Here is a 22,462-nt window from a genome sequence, read left to right as displayed (position 1 = left end):
GATCTGCATTAGTAACCAAATATTTTTCAAGAAAACAATTACCACTGAAATTAAAAACTACAAATGCAAAAGGCATGAACCTAAAATTGGGTACTCATTTGGGAAAAACACAAACTATGAAAAGCATTCTTAGGAACTGCTGGGGAAACCTAAACATGGACTAGATATATTATGGAATTATGGTTAACTTTACCAAGAGTGTCAGGGATGAAAAGCACAAAAAGTGGTAAGAAACTTTACAACTCTACTCAATTACTGTTCATTTTACCACAGTACTTTAAATACTGAAAGTACTATTTATATTTTTATGTAACTGTTTATAATCCAGACATTTTGTCCTTGAGTTTCTTCTAATCAGATCAAAAACTTCTTAACTTTTCTATAGGCTTGAGTCTTCACACATTACAGAATGGAATTGTTGGAAACCTTCCGGAAGGAACATCCAATACATACACCAGCACATCAGAACCATTAATCTCACAGTATTCTAATACTGCATTTTTACCAAGTCTATCCTTGCATGTCTGTTGGCATCAAATCCGCATCCTAGATCCTATCATAGACCTGACTCAATGGCGGGTTGATAGCCACTGAAGTTTGAATTCACTTTCATTACTTTCTGCTTTTTTCCCAACTCTAAGGTATTAATTGCAATATGTATTCTTATGCACCATCAAGAACAAGAAAACACTTTCAACTATGACAACAGTCCTTACTAAAAATAAAAGTTGGTTACAGAAGCCTTTTTGAAACTTCAGTATCAACTTCTTATAAATAAAACTGCACTGCTAGGCATTTGATGAACAATTCTTTGCATTATAGCTTATTGACAGCTTCCCTGCTTAGGTCCCAAAAACAACTTGGTTGCCACTGATGTCAGTAAATATGGAAGTGTGATTATTCTTCCAATGATTATTTACCCCCCCTTATCAAGTTTATATCCTGCTGCCTTCGTATGCCTTTTTGCATAGAAGTAGTATTTTGTTGCTGACCAATCTAAGACACTTTAATACTTTTTTGTAAGACAATTTTAAATAGCAATAAATGCATACAATTATTGAGTTCGCACATGGACAAGCAGGGAAATTTATCAACAGTACTGCCTAGCCACCAGTTTTTAAGGTGCCACAGATCTTCAGAGATGCTAAAATGTTAGAACAGCATCCTACTGTTGATATCCTCTTGACTCAGGAATTAGCTTTTGTGAGACCATTTTCAGTTCAAATGACTTGTCTATGATTTTAATGGGTGTCTAAACCAAGATTCAGACATACTTATAAAACAATTCCAGTTCTCTCTCACAATTTATAACTGAGACGCTGCCTTTTTGCAAGAGTTAAACAACACTGAGCCAAACATTTCAAATGGCCAGTTTATCAGTATGCTTTCTTGTAAAACACGTTGAGGCTGGCCTGATATGATTAACTTTTATTCAAGCAAGAAATGCCCACAATAAGTTTAATTTTCTATTAGCATGTTCTCATTTTGGCCAAAGCTTGGTTTCTTTAACATTCAAAACATATCAAGGTAGGCAATGGGGCTGTAGGGTAAGAAAAGTATACATGACCACTGATGGAAAGCTGATTTCAAATACAGCATATGATTTGAAACTGAACTCTTTTTACTGTTCTAAGAAAACTTATTTATATGCAAACACCAGTAAGAAAATCAAAGCTTTAACAGAGCTAAAGTATTAAACAAAGTACTTCAATATTCCTCTCTGTATATTTAAAACATCTTACTATTTTTTGTTTTAAAAAGACTTTAAAGCATGATTACATTCTACTGAAATAATGCCAATCTTTGCCAAAGACCTATATAAAAAGTTAGGAGAATAGCAATTATATGAAATTGCTGATTCTCCACAAACATGAGGCACTTCAAATGCTTAGGTTTAAGTATATAGAATCATCTAGAAACAGGCTCACTCAAGCTGGTTTCCTTTTTCTATTCCCTTTTCATATTTTGTAGGGAATCTACAGCTTTGTTACCCCCAGCTCCTAACCAGAGGAAAGATGCTTTTTAACTGCAAGTAAAGGTAAAATGTGTGCCAAGCTGTCACAGAAGGGATTTGTTTCTTGGGAACAGAAAATATCTCAGGAACATATTCGTTTTATACAAATGCTGCCTTTACTCAATAACCTTAGAAATAATACTTGGAAGTCAACAGTTATCAAAATTCATTTAAAAATGTTACCTAATACCTAAACATAAATAACCACTTTCATTAATACAGGAATAAGTTTGAGCCAATAAAGGGAAAATAAATGTAAACCAAGTTTATTTTGCTTTTTAAGTAGTGTTCTTAAAGCACTACAGCTTGGTAAACAATGTAAATTAGTATAAGTCATCTCAAAAGCCAGAGTTTTGTTTTGTTTGTTTTTAATGAGTTGTTAAAAAGATGCAGCCTATTCTAACAGGATAAATATTTTTAACCATTTCACTTTGAGTTAATGAAGGCTCACAAATGAGCAACACTCCTCATTGAGGAAAACAAAAAGCTGTTGTCGACAAGCGACAGCACACACACACAAAAACAAAAAGAACTGTGTAAAAATAACTAACTGTGTTCCCATATTTTTTGAAGTCGTTTACAATGGGATGATATGCACATGATCTTGCTGCAAACTTGCCATACAGACTTGTAATACATGTAGTCTAGACAAACAATTCAGTCCAAGAGGTGCTAACTTCAGACAATGCAGCACTATAATCCTTTTAACAACGCAATCTGTTTTACTCATTATCTTTTCTTCTAGACTGAAATACAGGCTAGAAAGAAAATGCTCCCTAATTAAAAATTGGTATTCTTTACAGGAAAAATTGTATACTTTTGCATCAGAATTTACAAGTATATGTTCAAATTGGATTTGCCTCCTCCCCCCATCCCAGCCACAAAATGGGGATGAAGTTAAAATTTTTAAAAATGCCGTAATTTTCAACTTCATGCAAACTAAAGATGACCAAAACAAAAGCTTAAACAATGGAAGGATATTTCACAGAAAATTTCTTATACAAAAAACACATAAGAAAAAGGGCCACTAGGTGACATTTTAATTTACAAATTGGCATCATTTTGGTCGACAAATATCCAGATGCTGTTTTCATCTGCTAACAAGAGTTGCAGAGGAAAAGAAAAAAAAGAAAAAAAAAAAACCCAGCATGACTTCTGATTTTAATCACACATTTCTTCTGGAATTTCATGTGGATTAAGGATGCCTGGGACAGACATCTGAAGTTTGTGTTTTTCTTCCTGAGCCTGTCGAAGGGCTGTTTCTCGTTCTTCCAAAAAGAGATCCGATGTATCTTCACCTGCAAACTCCTGTGAAAAGATAGTTAACTGTCAACATACTTAGCAATGTAAATTATCCATCAATCGTTGGGCTTATATATATAATTCTACACAGTTGAATTAAAGACTAAATGTGTTGGTTGGAGGCAAAGATTACAAAAGAGGGATAGTATAATGCCACATATAAAACATACTTCAGGAGTAATAATAAGAAAGACTAATGATCAAGTTTAAGTATATTATCATCGTTCTCATAGCTATGTTATCAATTTTCATCCTTTATAACTCTGTATGAATTAGCTTTTCTTTACACTTAATAAAAAAAAATAAAACTTTGTATTTTGGAGGGGGAAAAAAACCTGCATGTTATGTTATCAATTCTTATTTAATAGATATGGACAAGAATTCATCAGCTCTTTTTGATTTCTTTAAAACACAACGATACAACAAAAATTCCTCTTCCCCTAAGTCAATGAAGCACCGTAACAGCAGTAAGTAACAGGCCGGTATCTGCTAATCACCATGGTTCCCCCTAAAATGAATTCTTTACTAACAATGGGGAAAATCTCAAAAGGAACTATCAACGTATTCCATTCCCCCCACTCCTTTAAAAGTATCTATGGGCTTCAATCACAATGTTGCAATAGACATGTTACCCCAAACATTTTAAACCGATCTCCTCTTCTGGCCTTGATTTAAAGTTTTTCTTTCTGTAATCTATCTCAAAAGAGTAAGACTGTACATATTTTAAAAGCACACTCATTTTGCTCATTACAAAAAGTGGTCAATTCTGGATGCAAGAATGCAATCAGTATTTACTCTCAATATTTCTGCAACTGCAAATAAAATACGTACCTTTATCTGTACCAGGAAATCCCGAAGATGTTCCTTGAATGCTGGAATATCCTGATTTAAGCTGAAAAGTCCTGTCACAAAGAGCTTTACTTGAGCGCTGCAAGTTAAAACACAATGATTAATCACCTAAAAAAAAAAAAAAACCTTAAAAAATTTGAGTTTATAAAAAGGGATATTTACTCTTGTAGATGAGGGAATGCAGACTTAAGAAGATTAGCCACATATTCCTGAATAAACATTTGGTTGTTAACTGGATTTCCAGGATTTAATGGTGTACTTATTTTTCCTTCTTCAACCAAATTAAACATATATGCAAGGATGGATGCATGCATTGTTAAACCTGTTGGTAAGAAGGACATCATTAAACTCTCAGATGTACTAACAATCAGAAAGCACATAGAATTTTTATAGCTTTAAATTCTTACCCGCAGTATGTGAGGTGTCTGTCACAACAGAAAAGATATGCTGAAGAATATCACAAAAATAAGTCTGATAAAAACTCTGAGCTGCAGCTTCTTCTTGTGCAACATTTTGTAAGAGTGTAAAAAGTATCTGTAAGCCTAAAAGACATATAAAGCCAACCAACTTATTCCATACTGACAACATTCACAATAGTACTTCAGCTATTAATTCAAAGTCCCTCTCTTTTTTTTTTTTTTACGCTAAAGACAATTATTTGCCTAAATTATCTTGACTCAGTAATGGAGTTAAATTAGAATCAATGATTGCTTACTTACAGACTAATTAACCATTACCACCTTTCCATTATTTCTTAAGGTTTAGTTGATTCTCTCCCACATCCATTACTGATGCACTCAAAAAAACCCCATGACAAGTGAAGTGATAACTCTTGTCTGCAACTATAAATACACAGATAGATGGGTGTCTATTTGTAAGTGCCTGTATGTGGATTGTGGGTTGGCAGGCAAATAAAGATCATCATTTTTATGTATTTACCTGTATCTGCTACATTCCTCATGGTATGTTTAAAAGCCCAAATAATAGAATCCAAAACAAGTTTAAACTGTGCAGGTGGAATAGCCAGGAACGCTGGGAAACAATGAGAATTGACAGCCTGAAGTAGTAAGAAAAAGTTCGTTCTGTGTTCAGGATATTCTTCAAAGTCCTAAAAATAAATGGTGGGAACAAAATAGAAGTTTCAATGCCTTAAATTGTATTTAATGGAAGAGGGAAAGCAAGCTCTAATTCATTATAGATATTTGGAGTTGTTAGTGGATCCCATAAGATATATGGCCTACTGGAAGTCAAACTCACAGATAATACAATTCACCTGGTAAGGGAGAACAAAAATACTATTACACAAATGAATTGTCAATGTGAAGGAATACAAGGTCATCTTATTATAAAGAGAATTCAACAAAACCCACGAAGACCATCACATTTTCTATTAGCATTGAAACTTGCTAGAGATTTGCTACCACTTTAAAGTGACTTTGAGATCAGTAACACAGATTAGAGAAGTCTACTGTGTAAATGTGTACACGTGTATCTCCATGTTTTTCTTTTTGGTTAATACATTTTCCCATTCTTTATAAACATATACTACACTTTACTGAACTTTAACTAAAAACCCAGTGACTAAAATGTTTCAAGTTTTAAATAAACGCTAGCTGCTATTTGAATAAAAATCTTTGGCAAATTTAAAAAACAAGTACTTTTCTTATCTAGAAGTGCAAATGTTTTAACATCAGAGCCTAAAATTTATGCTATGCTTATAGACAGCCATCATTTACGCTTTTAAAAGTAATATGGATTAACTGTAGAACTTGCCATTATGTAACTGAAATGCAAATTGCATACCTTATTTATCATATTCAATGTGCACTCAAAAACAGCATCAAATATTTGAGGTATTTCAGCTGTTATATGTCCTCCTAACTTGTTGACAATAATAGCCATAGTACTAAGCACTTCTGGCTCTCTAGCAGCTGGGACATTTCTCTGGTAATCAATGAGAACTGCATCCAACAGAGGAGGAACAAAATTTTCAGCTACCTGTTTAAAAAAAAAAAAAAAACTTTTAATTTTAATTCAGGCACTTGCTAACTCTTACTAAGCAGCTAGGTCAATGTCACCTTGTAAGACTTAATTTAGGTTGATCATCTACTGAAAAACGGAAACTCTTATGGCTTTAATTCTGGTGTATTAGAACTTTACAAAGAAAAATCAAGAAATTAAAACAGGCAGAAAAGGGCCACGGACATTGTACAGCTTAAATCTATACTCATTAAAGAAAACTGGGGCCTGAAATCAAGTGACTAGCTCTAAGTATTCTGGCAGGACCAGGATTCTAGGGATACTGTGTGTGCGTGAGGAACAGGGAGGGTAAAGCCTAACTGTACACCGAAGTATTCGTATCGAAGCAGAATCAGACATCCACCATCAATGCTTTTTTAAATTTAATGAATGCTAACCGATAGTTTAATAATCAGAAATAATAACCATTACTTACTCTCAAAAAAGGAACTAAACTATGCCAGAAAGACTGTGGTAGGCTTTCCGAGATTCCCAATAAACAGTCTAAGGTGTAAACTCTATGCTTTATAATGCATCCTCCATTAAGATGTGCTCAATAAATATGATCATGTTTCATTTAACTAAACAGTAGTAGTGTCCCAATATACAAAACAGGCCTAGCAAGATTTGAAGGATAAGCACAAAATTATTTTTCTTTAATTACTAGGTTTTCTCTTAACTAGAACCGATTCTCCCTTCTTTTTCTTCAAGTTCTACTCAGACGTGATTAAGTTCTACAAGTTTACTTACATACATTATAAAATGATTATAGAAAAGTAAGTTTAGTGATCATAGATATTTCATATATAACACCTCATATAAACAGGCAAAAAGTTGTGATAAAAATGCTTAAGATTTACTCAACTTTCTTAGAAAACATACAGCAGTGTAAATTTTATATACCATGTTTGTACACTACATCCTTTTTTTGACCTACAACATGACATTAGTTCCTATTAACACAGTCAAGTGATTTAATATTTTTATATATTCTAAAATGATCACATTAAATTTATAGTCTGTTACCTTAAAAATATTAGTTCTTGACTATTATACACTATTTCCCATACTGTATACTTCATACCCATGCCTCATTTATCCTTTCCTTGACCACTCTCATATTTCCACTCTTAACATTGAATTTATTTTCCTACACCCTAAATCTGAATTATTTGACTATCTCTGAATTCACAGCCCCAAAGTTCAACATAAATCTTAGCTGTAAACTAGTTTGATACCTTGGTAATTTCATGAAGAAACTTTCCAGTATTAATAGGAACAATATTGAAATATCAAATTTATGAAAGTAAGTAGCACAGTGCTCAATGCTACTTCCATCCAACAGTGATGAACAGAAAAGGATTTATCAGAATGTTCCAAAGATCCAAAGAACAAAAGGTTTAACAATAACTAAACATAAATAGCTCCCCCAAGTTCACGCATATGGAGCCAATTACTTTTTGAAAACCATTTAAGACTGACAGGAAGACTTTCAAACCTTCAACTATAAAACTGCTTATTCCCACTAAGGAGGCAAACAGCTCTTATGACAGCTTTACAAATTGCTCCCAAAACCATCAGGAAAAAAAATTTCATTTGAACTCTATCCATGGAAAATAAAAATGACCCAATCATCTCAACTACCTTATTATATCACCACCCTCCCCCTACCAACAGCAATTTATTTGGAGGAAGGTATGTATCTTGGGCTTCCCTGGTGGCTCAACTGGTACAAAATCTGCCTGCAATGCAGGAGACCTGTATTCGATTCCTGGGTTGGGAAGATCCCCTGGAGATGGGATCTTACTATTTTAATGGACCCCCAAAACTCCAATAAATAGAATGCTATAAAGTAACACCAAATGTAAACATCTAAATTACCTTTTAAGTAGCTAAATGCATACAGAATATATACACGTTCTATAGAATGCAGTATCAACTTTAAAAAACAAAAATGACACTTCACTTACCATCTGTGGATCATTAGACCGGCTCACCCAACCAGATATTAACTTTAAAGTTTCTCTTTTTACTGTTCGCATACTTCTAATCAATGGTTGCTTTGTAACCATCTCACCTAAAAAACAAATCAGGTGGACTCCAATTTGACAACTAAAATTCTATATTGGCAGTTACATGTACTTCAGATACTATTTGTTTCCATTCTCCATTAGAAAACCTGAAGACAAAGAGTGCTCCTGCTCACTCATGTCCAACTCTTTGCAAGCCTATGAACTATAGCCTGCTAGCATCTTTTTGTTCCCGGGATTTTTCCAGGCAAGAGTACTAGAGTGGGCTGCCATTTCCTCCTTCAGGGGATCTTCCCGACCCACGGATCATTGGGAGGCAGATTCTTTACCACTGAGCTACCCAGAACGCCACAAAAAACAAGAGGACACAGATGAATTTCCTGGGAAATAGAATAATTTTATAAGGGAAAGGGGCATGTGCAACTCATTAAAAATTGTTGAGGACTGCCTAAAACACAGGAGGTATTTTGTCAAAAGTGCTAAATGCTTATGACTTTGGCCACCTCATGCGAAGAGTTGACTCACTGGAAAAGACTCTGATACTGGGAGGGATTGGGGGCAGGAGAAGGGGACGACCGAGGATGAGATGGCTGGATAGCATCACAGACTCGATGGACGTGAGTCTGAGTAAACTCCGGGAGATAGTGATGGACAGGGAGGCCTGGCGTGCTGCGATTCATAGGGTCGCAGAGTCGGACACGACTGAGCGACTGAACTGAACTGATGATCACTGAACTGAAGGCAGTGAATGTAGAACTAACTTAATATATTATTCCATAAGAATTCAGAATTGCTTACCATTAGCTTGAATAGCTGCAGAAATATTTTCACTGAGGCACTTGTATACATTAAGCATATCTAAATAAATTCTCCCAAGCTGAATCACAAATGGGTGTCCAACTGCTTTGCAAGCTCTCACATTTGTTTTCAGTATGCTACCAAGTTGCTTGACTGTTTCAGGATCTTTAAGTATATCCACATTCTGTAAGAACAAAACACAACTCCACTTATCATAATAGAATTCTTTTTCAAAGCAAAAAAAATTACCCACATCACTAAAAACCACCATTACATATATAATCTTGAAGTGTAAAAGTACTGCAAAAGTCTTTATTACTGAAGAATGGAGCAAAGTATTTCCCAAAATATGATCCAAACAGAATAAAAATGCTACCATTCTTTCAATGTGCAAAAGCACAAAAAGCACTATGGATCAGATATACATGTCAAGGTATAAAATTTACTACTTCTGTAAATGTAACTTTCTTAAGATTCCATTAGAACTTTTACAGAAAGTAACTAAAACTTACTTTGGTTGCTTGCTGGATTATGCTATCCCAAACCTGATTAGGAAGTAGCATATATTTTTCTATCAAATGTTCCTGTACTGTTTGGTCTGTTTGTGCACCGATCATGTACCCCACAGCTTCATAAAATGTATGGACCTATATTAAAAGGCAGACATGTTACTTGTATGCATTATAATAAGGAAAATCACATACAAATAATTCATTTACATAACAAGCTAATTTTGTTAACATATCAGTAATAAGTAGCAATTCAGTTTAACACACTTCTAATTAAATTTATGCCTCACTAGAAAAATTTAAACACAGAAACACTTGAATTGAATCCATTAGTGGCATTCTACCCCCATTAATGAATTCTCATTAGTTATTTTCTAAGAAAAATATGCTTACTGATCCACATACCTGTTGAGGTTGAAGATCACAAATTATAGTGTTAATATTGTTCAAAATCTCATCAATAAATGGCATTACTTCTCCAACCTGAACCTGAACGAAATGCCTGCGGCACTTTTGAGCTATTTTAATGAAAGTATCACAAGCCATGTCCTGGACTCCATCGTGGGTCTCTTAACAAAACAAAAACAAATATCAATAAAATTTTTGCCTTTTCCATTAAGCAAAAATAAAATATATTAAGCAAACAGGATTTACCATGCATGAATTCGAAGAGCTTGTTAACTACTGTCTTCAAAAATTTCCAGTGAGCTCTTAAAAATCGTGGATATTGACCTACTATGTACATGATATTTGATGCAATAATAGCTTTATTATCTTTGCCTCTTTTCTGTTCACATAATCCTAATAGGTCCTGTAAAGTAAGAAAAATTTCAGTCATTTATAGTAAAATACACTAACAAGGTTCTAGTTCACACCTATCTCTTACATACCTTTATAACAGTAACAAGAAATCGCTTTTCATCCTCTTCATGCATTGCTCCACTAATGGAGCCTATTGCCCAACACAATGTATTCAAATTCTTCCATGACCACTCCGTACCATTCACTTGATTGTGAAGCTTCTCAGTCATTATTCTTTCTGTATCTACATAATCCAGATGAGTAAGATAAACTACAGGAAAGAAAAAAATTCCACGTTTTAAAATCCAAAACTTAATGAGCAAAAAGATTTTTACTAAGACCAACAGCACTCTAATAAGGATGGCTATTGACAGACTCAGAAACTAAGCATGTTTCCTAAACAGTATTTCCACAAAAGAATACAATTTTAAAAATAAGGATTAAATTAATAGTATTTATTAACTTACCTAATGTTTCTCTCATATTCTTATACAAATTTATGGAATCTGTATCCTTCATGAATTCTCTTACAACTTCTCCCTGATCATTTTCTACAACTAATACTTCCTCTGGTTTAGCCATTCTACTAACCATTAATAAACGGACCTATTCAGCAATTAAAAAAAAAAAATCTGTTAGATCTCTGAAATTAGTTACATCAAATATAACTCCCACTCTCAAAAAATGGCACTTAACACCAACATACCAAACACAATCATGCCCACAATATAAAACAATAAACATACTTAAAATGTAATTCTACAATAAATTTCAATCTAAACATGGACAAAAACAACTGTTAACTTTCCTTCATCTCATTTGCATTTCTAACAAACTCACAGATTGTGCTTGGATAGAATCAGCCAAAAAATAAAAGCCAGCATTTTCATCTGGTCCTCCAAAATCAGAGAAAGCACACTCAACCACACACTGTTGTTACCTTGGACAATACAGGCAAATAGAGCTGTCTCCTAGGAGGAACATCAAAATGCTGACTTCCAGATAGCAACGGAGAGGCAGATGTTGAGAACGGGCTTTCTCTATAGAGTTCAGCTGCCAGGTGATTCCAGTACTCAAGACAAATCTTAAAGATTTCAGTTTCCTCTACTTCGGATACCAACAACATATAATGAAGGGCCTACACAGAATACCAAAACTATTAAAACAATCCTTAGACATTACTAACAACCTCAAACTGTTTTCCATTTGCTATGTTAATGGGAAATAAAAATTCATATTGCTTTTTGTACACTCTGAAGTTTCACCATTTATCAAATATACAATAGAAATTGTATAGGAGCAAAGTGCACTTTCTTCTGACATGTCCTAGAACATGCTAAGAAACTTACATGATTGTTAAAAAGTATGGACATCAAACGATATTTGGTAATAGCAAAAAGGGAGAAATAACTCAAATGTTCAACAGATGAACGGACACAAAAAATGAGGTATATCCATATAAAGGGATATTATTCGGCATGAAAGGGATGAAGTACTGACGTATGCTATATAACATGGTAACATGTTAAGTGAAAGAAAGCAGTAACAGAAGTCCACACATTATAATTCCAATTATATGAAAGGTTTAGAATAGGTAAATCCATTGAGTTGTAAAGCAAATTACTTGTTGCTAGGGACTGGAGGGAAGAGCAGAACGGAATGACTTGTTTCAATGGGTACCTTATCCTTTGTGGGTAATGACAAAATGTTTCAGACTAGAGAGATGGTTGAAAGCACTGTGAATGCACTAAATGCCACTCATGCGACCTGAAAGTTGTATGTTATTACACCTCTATTTTACAATAAGGTTTTTAGACTTTGCCTCTCAGAAATGACACATACGCACACTTATTGGAATTTAATTTTCATTATAAATTACTGATCTGACATTGAATAGAACACAGAAATCAGGACACTTGGCTTCTGACTAGAATCCAGAATTGAGAGCATGTATTGTATTGTGCAGACAAACAATAAGATATGTCAAAGAGTATGTCAAAAGAATTTTAGAACAAAAGCAGTTTCAATTATTATTAATTTCAGAAGCCAAAAGCTCCACAAAGCCTACCTCCATGAGTGTTTCCCTGAGATTTAACCTTTTTTCTATAAGTTGACCATGTTCTTTAAGAAAGGTGCAGAGAAACAAACTGAGATTTTGAATAAAGTTCTGTTCATCATCCTTTCCATTTGAGTATGCAAGTCGAATATTGGTATTTAGAGGAAGCATCTGCAAATTTAAATATGGATAAGCCTTCAAAATAACAACAAAGTTACTACATTTAAGTTCTAAATTTCCATCACATTTTATGAATTTTAAAACATAATAAATAGCTATCTTTCAATAAAATGCCTTGGTCTATTATATCCCTTTTTGTACCTTTCAGTCCTAGCTTTTTTTTTAAATCAAAAGCATAGTAAGATTTCCTCAAAGACAATCCTTTGAAATTTTTCCTAAATCAGTTTTCCCACCTTGGTGTTATTAAAAATGTTCAAATATATAGTTGATTCAGATTACAAATATATTACGTAGCAATGTAGTTTTATGATTAACCTTCTAGATAATTTCATATATACTTAGTCAAACTAGGACTTAGCCAATTCCTTTAATTTAAAAGATGGAAAGGTCAAAGGCAGAATATTAAACCCCAGGTAACCAAAACTTTAAATTCTGCAGAAATTACATATCAAAACATTCCCAGAACATTTCAAGGATTCTCAAAATTTCTAGCTTACCCTTCATTTTATATAATAAACACAGAATTGCACTGATCTATTTATGCTAAGCTGTGGTGAAATGGTTCAACTGAAATCCAACTTTTTCTAAGGCACTAAAATTGTTTAGTCAGTTTAATAAGAGGGTTACATTACCTGTTTTAGCTGCATCATTGTCAGCGTAAATAGCGTTACAAATTGCTCCTCATACTGGCTTACACTCACACCAGCAATCTCAGTGAGGCACTTCAGAGAGACATTTCGAAACATTGGAACATTCAGGAACTATTTTAATTAAAAGAAAGGGGAGAGAGGGAGCATAAAATTAAATAGCCTGAAACACTTCACTTAAAATTAACAATTAAAAAAATAATGAAGGATTTAGAAATCAGGAACACTGGGGGAAAAGAAAACAGGCAAATAGATGGTGATACAGGTTTTTGGTATCTATATTTTAAGGAAATTTCATTATTCACCCAACAGCTAGTAAATGCTTTAAAAGCAAACCATGCTTTCTTTGATGTGTCTTTAGACATCTGAAAAACACGAAGTTGCTTAGAAACTTTCCCCATGAACTACTACATGACTTTTAAAGATATGTTTTCTGTATAATCTGAAAATATTATAACTGTTTAAGATCCTAAGAGATCTTAATATACCTAAGATTAACAAAGGTATAGGGAAACTGGCTCTTATTTTATTGTTGAGAAGGAATAAATGTAGCCTCCTGTTTGTGGGTGGCAACTGATGAGCATCAAAAACCTTAAAAATGGACATACCAATGCTTAACATGTATTAAAATTTGCACAAAGTATCTGGACAAGTACATAAATACCCAACATTTCCTGTGGTATTGTTGACAGCAGCAAGCAATTTAAAATAAACTTTCTGTCAATAAAATGGTGGCTCCAACATAGTAAATTCACATTAGAATATGACCCTATCAAGTCCTGATCTACAAAGCCCTAAATGTAACAGTCTGCTTTTAGAGGGTCTTGATTAAATACATAATTTATTCATTACATTTGATTAGAAAACATCTGAAAATACAACCAGGTGGTAATTGATTATCTCTGGATAAACAATTACAAGACTTTATATAAGCATTACATGCTCTTTCAAACAAATTATTAGTTGTTCACATAGAATATGAGAGACTGCCTAGTAAAGTGACAGTATTAAAAGATTCTGAAAAATAAGACTGATTATGGTTATGAATGCAGATTGGTTTTTCTATTCAAAAGAGCATAGTTGTGCAAACTTTATTTATAAGAAAATAACTGAAACACGTTCACGTACCTTATAAATTAATGTGCTGATTAACTTGGTCTCAAAAATATACCCAAGCGGAATCCAGTTAAGAAATCTGAGCAACGTTTCTAAAGTTGCATGTACAAGTGGAGCATTTTGGGAATTTTCCTACAACAAAAACATGTTTTTCAATTAACATCTTCCTATAGTAAGTTATTTTTTTTTAAGTCAAATTACAAACACTTACCATCACAAACTGACAAAGCTGAAAAATTTGTGAGAATTCGTTGCACATGCTAAAGAAAAACAAAAAAGTGATCAGTTTAGAAGAAATGCTGTAACTATTTACAGAGTAACAACATTTCAGCAGCCATTATAAGCCTAGTTACTTCCATTTATAAACACAGGTATCAATAATTTCATCGAAAAGTTATTAAGTTGGGACTTCCCTGGTGGTCCAGTGGCTAAGACACTGTTTTCCCAATGCAAGGGGCCTGGCTTTGATCCCTGGTCAGCGAACTAGAACACACATGCCACAGCCAAATAAATAAATGTGCCATGCTTAGTCACTTGTGTCCGACTCTTTGCAACCCTATGAACTGTAGCCCGCCAGGATCCTCTGTCCATAGGGATTCTCTAGGCAAGAATATTGGAATGGGTTGCTGCGTCCTCTTCCAAGGATCTTCCCAGCCCAGGGATCAAACCCAGGTGTCCAACATTGCAGGCGGATTCTTTACCATCTGAGCCACCAGGTAAATAAATAAATAAATAAATGAGTTATTAAAACTATGGGTAAATATCATTCTTTTAAAACTCACCTATAAAGAGCACGTTAACTTCCTTTAAAGGTTTGGTTGTTATGTAAACTCTATTTGAAAAATTTCAATTAACATAGTCTTTTACTAATTTTTTAGTTTGGTCATGCAGCATGGCATGCAGGATCTTAATTACCCAACCAGGGATCAAGCCAGTGCTCCCTGAAGTGGAAATTCTTAGTCTTAACCACTGGACCACCAGGCATGCCCCTCAATCTAGTCTTTTAAATCCAGACAGTTAAAATAAAACTCTCCAAATGAAGAGAGGCAGTGTTAGATATCCCTAATCCACTGTGCTTACACACGGAACCAGAGAAAAAAATTCTAAATTCTGAAGCTAGTTTAAACACATAAAGGTAAAATATTTGTTCCATAATGACTAAACACATTTTTATTACTATGTTGAAGAAAATAAAATCTGCCATGTTTCTGGTGTTAACTATAGGAAAATGGATAAAATGTAGGAACAGTAGAATTCTGTAGACATTTGGACACAAGTCATATCCTTGGATCCATAATTAACTAGACACCATATAAAACGGACTCCCAAGAGCATTCTGGGAATTCTTAATCTATATTCTTTCCACACAACATGTATGAAGTTACTTTGTTTTAATACCATACATATTTTTCAAGCCTCCCCAATTTAGAGTATTAGGCCATTTGAGCATTATTTAAACTTGGAGTCAAAAAGAATTAAAAATGTATTAACTTGTTCCTTAAATATTTATAATCTACCTCCAATTCCTTGAAATTGTTTGAAAAATTGCTTAAAAATTCTAAAACAATTACTTGCCTGTCTTTTAAATGCTTAGCTTTCACTTGGGTTATCTGTCCACTAGAAAAATCAAATACTTCTTCACTCAAGAGTTTCAGAATCACCATATTATTCTGACAGAGACTTTCACTGGTCCGACTTGCTCCAACAATGTCACTGATAAAAGTTGGCCAGTGTTTTGGCCACTCCTGTTTAAGTATCTAAAATAAAACAGAAAGTGTTAATTTCATTTCACTTGTCAACTGCAAATAAACAAACTTCACAGAAATTGTGTGATACCAAAAGCAGAAGAAAATCATCAACCAGCCTTCATTTTGTTCCCCTTTATCAAGACAGGAAATGGGCCAGTCTCTACACAGAATATACTGAGTTAGAAACTTCAAAGTCCTATGTCTTAAATGTACCATTCTCAGGAAGATTTTTGTACATATTTGTAGAAGTTAGGTAAGTTACAATTTTCTAGTTAGATATATAGAAAGTTTAAAAAACAGGTAAAGTATAAAGATCAATTAAACGGATGCTTGAATTCAAAGCAATTTTTTAACGAATCAGTAAGACTGAGATAGCTGACATGGAAAACAAACATACAATATGAGGCAAAATTTTGTTAATGAGTCCAATCCATATTGGAGCCAAAGAAGTGAAGTTTTCATAGTATTTGTAAATACTGTAGTACTCTTTGTAAACACTACCACAGCATATTAATAACTTTAAATGTTAGACAATGGGCTAACTATTGTAAACACTGTGAGGACTACTATCACCACTCTGCAAGACGTTTAGTTAATCAATAAAAGTAGAAAAGAATACTTTGTTCAACTTATCAGCCTAATTCTCAGGGAAGCACCTAATTCTCAGGGAAAACAATGTATCAAGTAAAAACTTACCTGAACAAGAATCATATTTAATTTCCCGATATATACCTTTTCTTTCTAAGAAAAGAAAAAAGTTCAAACAAGGACTTTAAAAAATTGATATAATCAATAAGAACTGCAGGCAGCCCCCCACCCATGCCCCACAGAAAGAACAAAGTGATTACAGATCAATCATAAATGATTTGCATATGTGTCTATATGTCTGTGACAGAAGTGGGTTTAAGATCAAGATCCAATATTTAAATGATTTACACTCTCACAGTAGCTTCCAATAAAGCTCTTACCTCTACACAAGTTGGGTCAGATGATGTCTTGATAATGAGGCCCACAACGTATTTTTTAATTCCTATTAAAAAAAATTATTCAACTTTATAGCGTGCTATAAAGGGAAGAGTAAAGATCAGATCATACACCTGAATCCCATCACCAGTTATGACATTATGGGGGAAAATGAATACTACTACTTTAATTTTTCAGTTTCGTGAAGAATGACAAAATATTGGTTTGACAACTATGAATTATTATCTTCTAAGATATTCTTTAATACTAGATAGCCAACTATACCCAGCTGTGATTTTTAAATTAAGAGGAAAAAAAAAGGGGGAAACCTATGATTCCTTTAAAGAAACACAAGGTCAGATATTAGTCCCTGTCAGATTTATTTACAGCACTAAGCTAATCCTGTATGTAATTTTACCTTGTTTGTTCTACAATGTAGAAAAAAAGTTAAAAAGAAAGTTTTTATTTATATGATTAAGGATACCTTTATAGCATTACCTACTCTTTCAACAGTTAACATTTCACGTCTTTCATTTTAATTTGCACCATTCAGAATTTACTGGGCATCTACTATACATCCCCTCAAAATTTTAAAGTAATGTTGTTCACCTTAAATTAATATAGCCAAAGGACCTGAAACAGGATTTCCTAATCCAACAAATTATCTCTCCCTATGAAAAACAAAGACTAATCTCACACCTGCTTAATAATTTAGCTTTTGCCACCAAATGCTTTATGAAGATTTTCAAATTTTCAAAGCTATCTGAACTTCAGAAATACAGATGAAAGTTTGTAGAACTGTGTCCCAACTCTCATCTAGCAAATCTACATTGGACTCAATATCCATTGACCAATTATCCACTGGATAATTTATAAGAAACAGCTACCCAGAAATATAACCAACCCTAGGCAACAAAATGCCTATTTGATTGTAAAACTACCCAAATAGAGCAATTTTCATGAGTTAAGTGTTAAATTCACTCTTTGACCCACAGGTTCCTTCATTGGTAACAAATAATTTTTATTAGTTATGGTGGAACTGGACATTTCAACATTCCAAATAAAGGCAAAACTTTTAAAAGCATGAATTACAAAAATATTTTCCTAATTGATGAAAAATATCACAAGTAAAATAAAGACACATAATAAGGGTTATTAATCAACTGAAAATGTAATATTTATTATCAATATTCACAATATAAGAATCATTTGAAAAACTGCCTGCCAGTTACCAAAGATTTAACTATATATACACAAACACATAAAATCCAGTGAAAATTATGTTACTGACATTTAAAAAACTTCTACACTAGGCAAAGGCCCCAGTAATAACTGTTGTAGACAGGATCTACCAATGAACATGCTGTGTTGTGCTTTGTCACTCAGTCAGGTCTGACTCTTTGTGACCCCATGGACTGTGGCCCACCAGGCTCCTCTGTTCACGGAGATTTCTCCAGGCAAGAATATTGGAGTGGGTTGCCATGCCCTACTCCAGGGGATGTTCCCAACCCAGGGATCGAACCCAGGTCTCCCACATTGCAGGCGGATTCTTTACCATCTGAGCCACCAGGGAAGCCCCAATGAATGAAATGAAAGAAATGGGCAAAACTTCCAGGACAAATTGTCTCTAAGTTGTTAGCAGGAAAAACTAAAAGGTGTAAGTACATTCTGTACTTATGGGGGCAACATTTTAGACAATGTTTCTGTTGTCTAAAATTATTTTTTCAAGGAAAAAAAAAAAAAGAGGCTTTGTGGACACCCAAAAGAAAATCAGATTTAGATTCAATAAAGTGATTTTAAAAAAGGAAGAAAGAAAGAAACACCCAGAACTAGGGGAACTAGTTTTATTTTAAAATGAGTGCTAAATCATACCACTTAGTTAGGATTTAAAAAAAAGTGAAGTCACTCAGTCATGTCCGACTCTTTGAGACCCCATGGACTTAGCCTACCACACTTCTCTGTCCATGGGATTTTCCAGGCAAGAGTACTGGAGTGGGTTGCCATTTCCTTCCCCAGAGGATCTTCCCAACCCTAGGGATCGAACTTGGGTCTCCTGCACTGTAGGCAGATGCTTTACCATCTGAGCCACCAGGGAAGTCACTTAGTTAGGATAACCCACACAATAATCTCATGTCCTTAATATCCATTAGATCATTATCAAAACAATTCTTGTATTGTTGACCTTCCTGCTCTTTAGATAAATTGTTGTCATTAAGGCCCCTAAAAAAAATTTAAGAAAAAGAACCATTCTGAATAAACAGAAAACATCACTCTAAAACCTCTAAATACAGGCAAAAACATGGAACAGTAGTGGTCAGTAGTACAAACAGTAGTAGAAACAGTAGTACAATTTCTACTTCCATATGAAGGCTTCTCTCAGCCTCAGAAGAAAACAAAATCAGATTGACCCTACAACTCTATTAACGACTAAATAACTTCTTTTCAGAAACTTCTGAAATTCATCTATAAGATGGAGCAAAGACTAAAAGATGAAACCGGAAAAATGTGAAATACGTAGTAAACACACACACTCAACCTGTAAGGATCTCAGAGACAAACTAAGTGTCAACTTAGTACCACTAATTATCACTCTAAAATGATCAGTGTCCGTTCAAGGCACTTAAAAACTACATGTAAAAACCTTTTCCATCAAGTACTGCTGCACAGTGTGTTTAGAATCTCCTGCTATGTAGCTTATATGATTAAGTACCATAATGCCCTCCCCAAATTTCTTCCCATTATTTACCAAAATGAAAAAAGTAAAAGGAGTCAGTTAAGACTAGTTCTAAAATTGTGAATTACACCTTTAAAAAAAAAAATGGTGGAAATCCCCTGGTTGCCTAGTGGTTAGGATTTTGGGCTTTCACTGCCATGGCTTCAGTTCAGGCCCTTTTTGAGAGCCAAGATTCTGCAAGCCATGTGGCTTGGCCAAAAGAATAAATAAATAAATAAATGGTGTCACACATATCAAGGTAGAAAAGTCAGATGTTTACAGCTGAGCAGAGAAAGCTCAGCTTCTCAGATTTAACATAAAACGATCCTAGACTTGACAAAAACAAAACCCCTTTATTCCCAGCATGTCTTTGTGCCAAATGAGTTAACTCGTCTGCCAGTTGGAAGGAAAAAGGTTTTTTTTTTTTCAGTTTCTTCAATTGTTTTATAAATAAAACAAATTTCTTACAACAAGAACTATCTTTACAAGACTTCATATCCAATAAAAACCATACTAATCAGAAATTATCTCTCTCCAATTATTCAGAAAGCCAATGTGGAGAGACTAGGCTACTCCTAGCAGTCTTCTAAGCTCTTTCCTGGGAATCAGGAAAACTTGTAAAATATATGTATTAAACAGATCAAAGAACACTTCACTGAAGAGTTCTCATATGTACGTTGTATGCCTCTGACAAACACAATTATGCTCTTACTGCTTACTATGCCAACGCTTTCAAAGGGCTCCTACAATGATCCAGCACACTTCTATCAATAGCCCCTACATCCCATTCTTCTAAGTAGGAACAAAAAAATTCATCTCCAAAGTTTTTAAAATAAACCTTCAAATCATTTATTGAAAAGTACTACTTTTTTTAAAAAAAACGACCATCCATGCAGTTTCTTCAAAATATGGTACACGAGTATAAAAATGCCCAAATACTCACTGGAAGGTGGCTTTTGGCATATGAGGGTAGCTTATGCTCCTTATCCAAGAGTTTAGGTATTAATCTTTTATAACTTTATTTTCCTCAATATCAAGAAAAATGTCTTTGACAGTATCATTTCAAATAGAAACAAAGCAACACCAAATAATCCACATTATCTCATACATTGATAACAATATTAGCTAGCTAAAAAGGTGAGATTTAAGTACACATAATTTCCAAAAATGCTCAAACGACCACACCATTGCACTCATCTCACACGCTAGTAAAGTATGCTCAAAATTCTCCAAGCCAAGCTTCAACAGTGTGAACCCTGAACTTGCAGACATTCAAGCTGGTTTTAGAAAAGGCACAGGAACCAGAGATCAAATTGCCAACATCCGCTGCTACTGCTGCTGCTAAGTCGCTTCAGTCATGTCCGATTCTGTGCGACCCCAGACGGCAGCTCAACAGGCTCTGCCACCCCTGGGATTCTTCAGGCAAGAACACCGGAGTGGGTTGCCATTTCCTTCTCCAATGCATGAAAGTGGAAAGTGAAGTCGTTCAGTGGTGTCCGACTCGTCGCAACTCCATGGAGTGCAGCCCACCAGGCTCCTCCGTCCATGGGATTTTCCAGGAAGAGTACTGGAGTGGGGTGCCATCACCTTCTCCAGCCAACATCTACTAGATCATCGAAAAAGCGAAGAGTTCCAGAAAAAGATCTACTTCTGCTTTATTGACTATGCCAAAGCCTTTGTGTGGACCACAACAAACTCTGGAAAATTCTTAAAGAGATGGGCACACCAGACCACCTGACCTGCCTCTTGAGAAATCTGTATGCAAATCAGGAAGCAAATAGTTAGAACTGGACATGGACCAACAGACTGGTTCCAAGTCAGGAAAGGAGTACATCAAGGCTGTATATTGTCACCCTGCTTATTTAACTTCTATGCAGAGTACATCATGAGAAACGCTGGGCTGGAAGAAACACAAGCTGGAATCAAGATTGCCAGGAGAAATATCAATAACCTCCGACATGCAGATGACACCACTCTTACGGCAGAAAGTGAAGAGGAACCAAAATCCCTCTTGATGAACGTGAAAGAGGAAAGTGAAAAAGTTGGCTTAAAGCTCAACATTCAGAAAACTAAGGTCATTGCATCTGGTCCCATCACTTCATGGCAAACACATGGGGAAGCAATGTAAACTGTGACAGACTTTCTTTTCTTGGGCTCCAAAATCACTGCAGATGGTGACTGTAGCCATGAAATTAGAAGACACATGCTCCTTGGAAAAAAAGTTATCACCAACCTAGACAGCATATTAAAAAGCAGAGACATCACTTTGTCAACAAAGGTCTGTCTAGTCAAGGCTATAGTTTTCCCAGTAGTCATGTATGGATGTGAGAGTTGGACAATACTGAAAGCTGAGCACTGAAGAATTAGTGCTTTTGAGCTGTGGTGTTGGAGAAGACTTTTGGGAGTCCCTTGGACTGCAAGGAGATCCAACTCAGTCCATCCGAAAGGAAATCAGTCCTGAATATTCTTTGAAAGGACTGATGCTAAAGCTGGAACTCCAATACTTTGGCCACCAGACACAAGAACTGACTCATTGGAAAAGATCCTGATGCTGGGAAAGATTGAACGCAGAAGGGGACGAGAAGATGAGATGGTTGGATGGCATCACCAACTCAATGGACATGAGTTTGAGTCAACTCCGGGAGTTGGCAATGGACAGGGAGGCCTGGGGTGCTGCAGTCCATGGGGTCACAAAGGGCTGGACACAACTGAGCAAC

General features: G+C 34.8%; 1 protein-coding gene across 4 annotated transcripts in view; it reads right to left on the bottom strand.

Moving 5' to 3' along the window:
* Positions 1–2,264: 2,264 nt before the first annotated feature.
* Positions 2,265–22,462, bottom strand: part of XPO1 (exportin 1) — a 42,541-nt gene continuing 22,343 nt past the window's right edge. For all 4 annotated transcript variants that reach the window (XM_069580350.1, XM_069580353.1, XM_069580352.1 and 1 more), the window contains 21 exons: positions 17,038–17,099; positions 16,766–16,810; positions 15,897–16,078; positions 14,533–14,581; positions 14,334–14,453; positions 13,191–13,319; positions 12,391–12,549; positions 11,263–11,460; positions 10,790–10,928; positions 10,412–10,593; positions 10,176–10,332; positions 9,927–10,090; positions 9,525–9,659; positions 9,013–9,196; positions 8,155–8,261; positions 5,969–6,163; positions 5,105–5,273; positions 4,573–4,707; positions 4,328–4,487; positions 4,148–4,244; positions 2,265–3,322 (listed from right to left, as the gene is read on the bottom strand). In XM_069580350.1, the coding sequence (XP_069436451.1) occupies positions 3,176–3,322; positions 4,148–4,244; positions 4,328–4,487; positions 4,573–4,707; positions 5,105–5,273; positions 5,969–6,163; positions 8,155–8,261; positions 9,013–9,196; positions 9,525–9,659; positions 9,927–10,090; positions 10,176–10,332; positions 10,412–10,593; positions 10,790–10,928; positions 11,263–11,460; positions 12,391–12,549; positions 13,191–13,319; positions 14,334–14,453; positions 14,533–14,581; positions 15,897–16,078; positions 16,766–16,810; positions 17,038–17,099 (2,915 nt within the window). In that variant the 3' untranslated portion in view covers positions 2,265–3,175. The remainder of the gene's footprint in view (positions 3,323–4,147; positions 4,245–4,327; positions 4,488–4,572; positions 4,708–5,104; positions 5,274–5,968; positions 6,164–8,154; positions 8,262–9,012; positions 9,197–9,524; positions 9,660–9,926; positions 10,091–10,175; positions 10,333–10,411; positions 10,594–10,789; positions 10,929–11,262; positions 11,461–12,390; positions 12,550–13,190; positions 13,320–14,333; positions 14,454–14,532; positions 14,582–15,896; positions 16,079–16,765; positions 16,811–17,037; positions 17,100–22,462) is intronic.

Source organism: Ovis canadensis, chromosome 3 (assembly GCF_042477335.2).
Source record: "Ovis canadensis isolate MfBH-ARS-UI-01 breed Bighorn chromosome 3, ARS-UI_OviCan_v2, whole genome shotgun sequence".
NCBI classification, from domain to species: domain Eukaryota; kingdom Metazoa; phylum Chordata; class Mammalia; order Artiodactyla; family Bovidae; genus Ovis; species Ovis canadensis.
The sequence above is the reverse complement of the archived record's forward strand: the minus strand, read 5'-3'. Positions and strand labels throughout refer to the sequence as shown.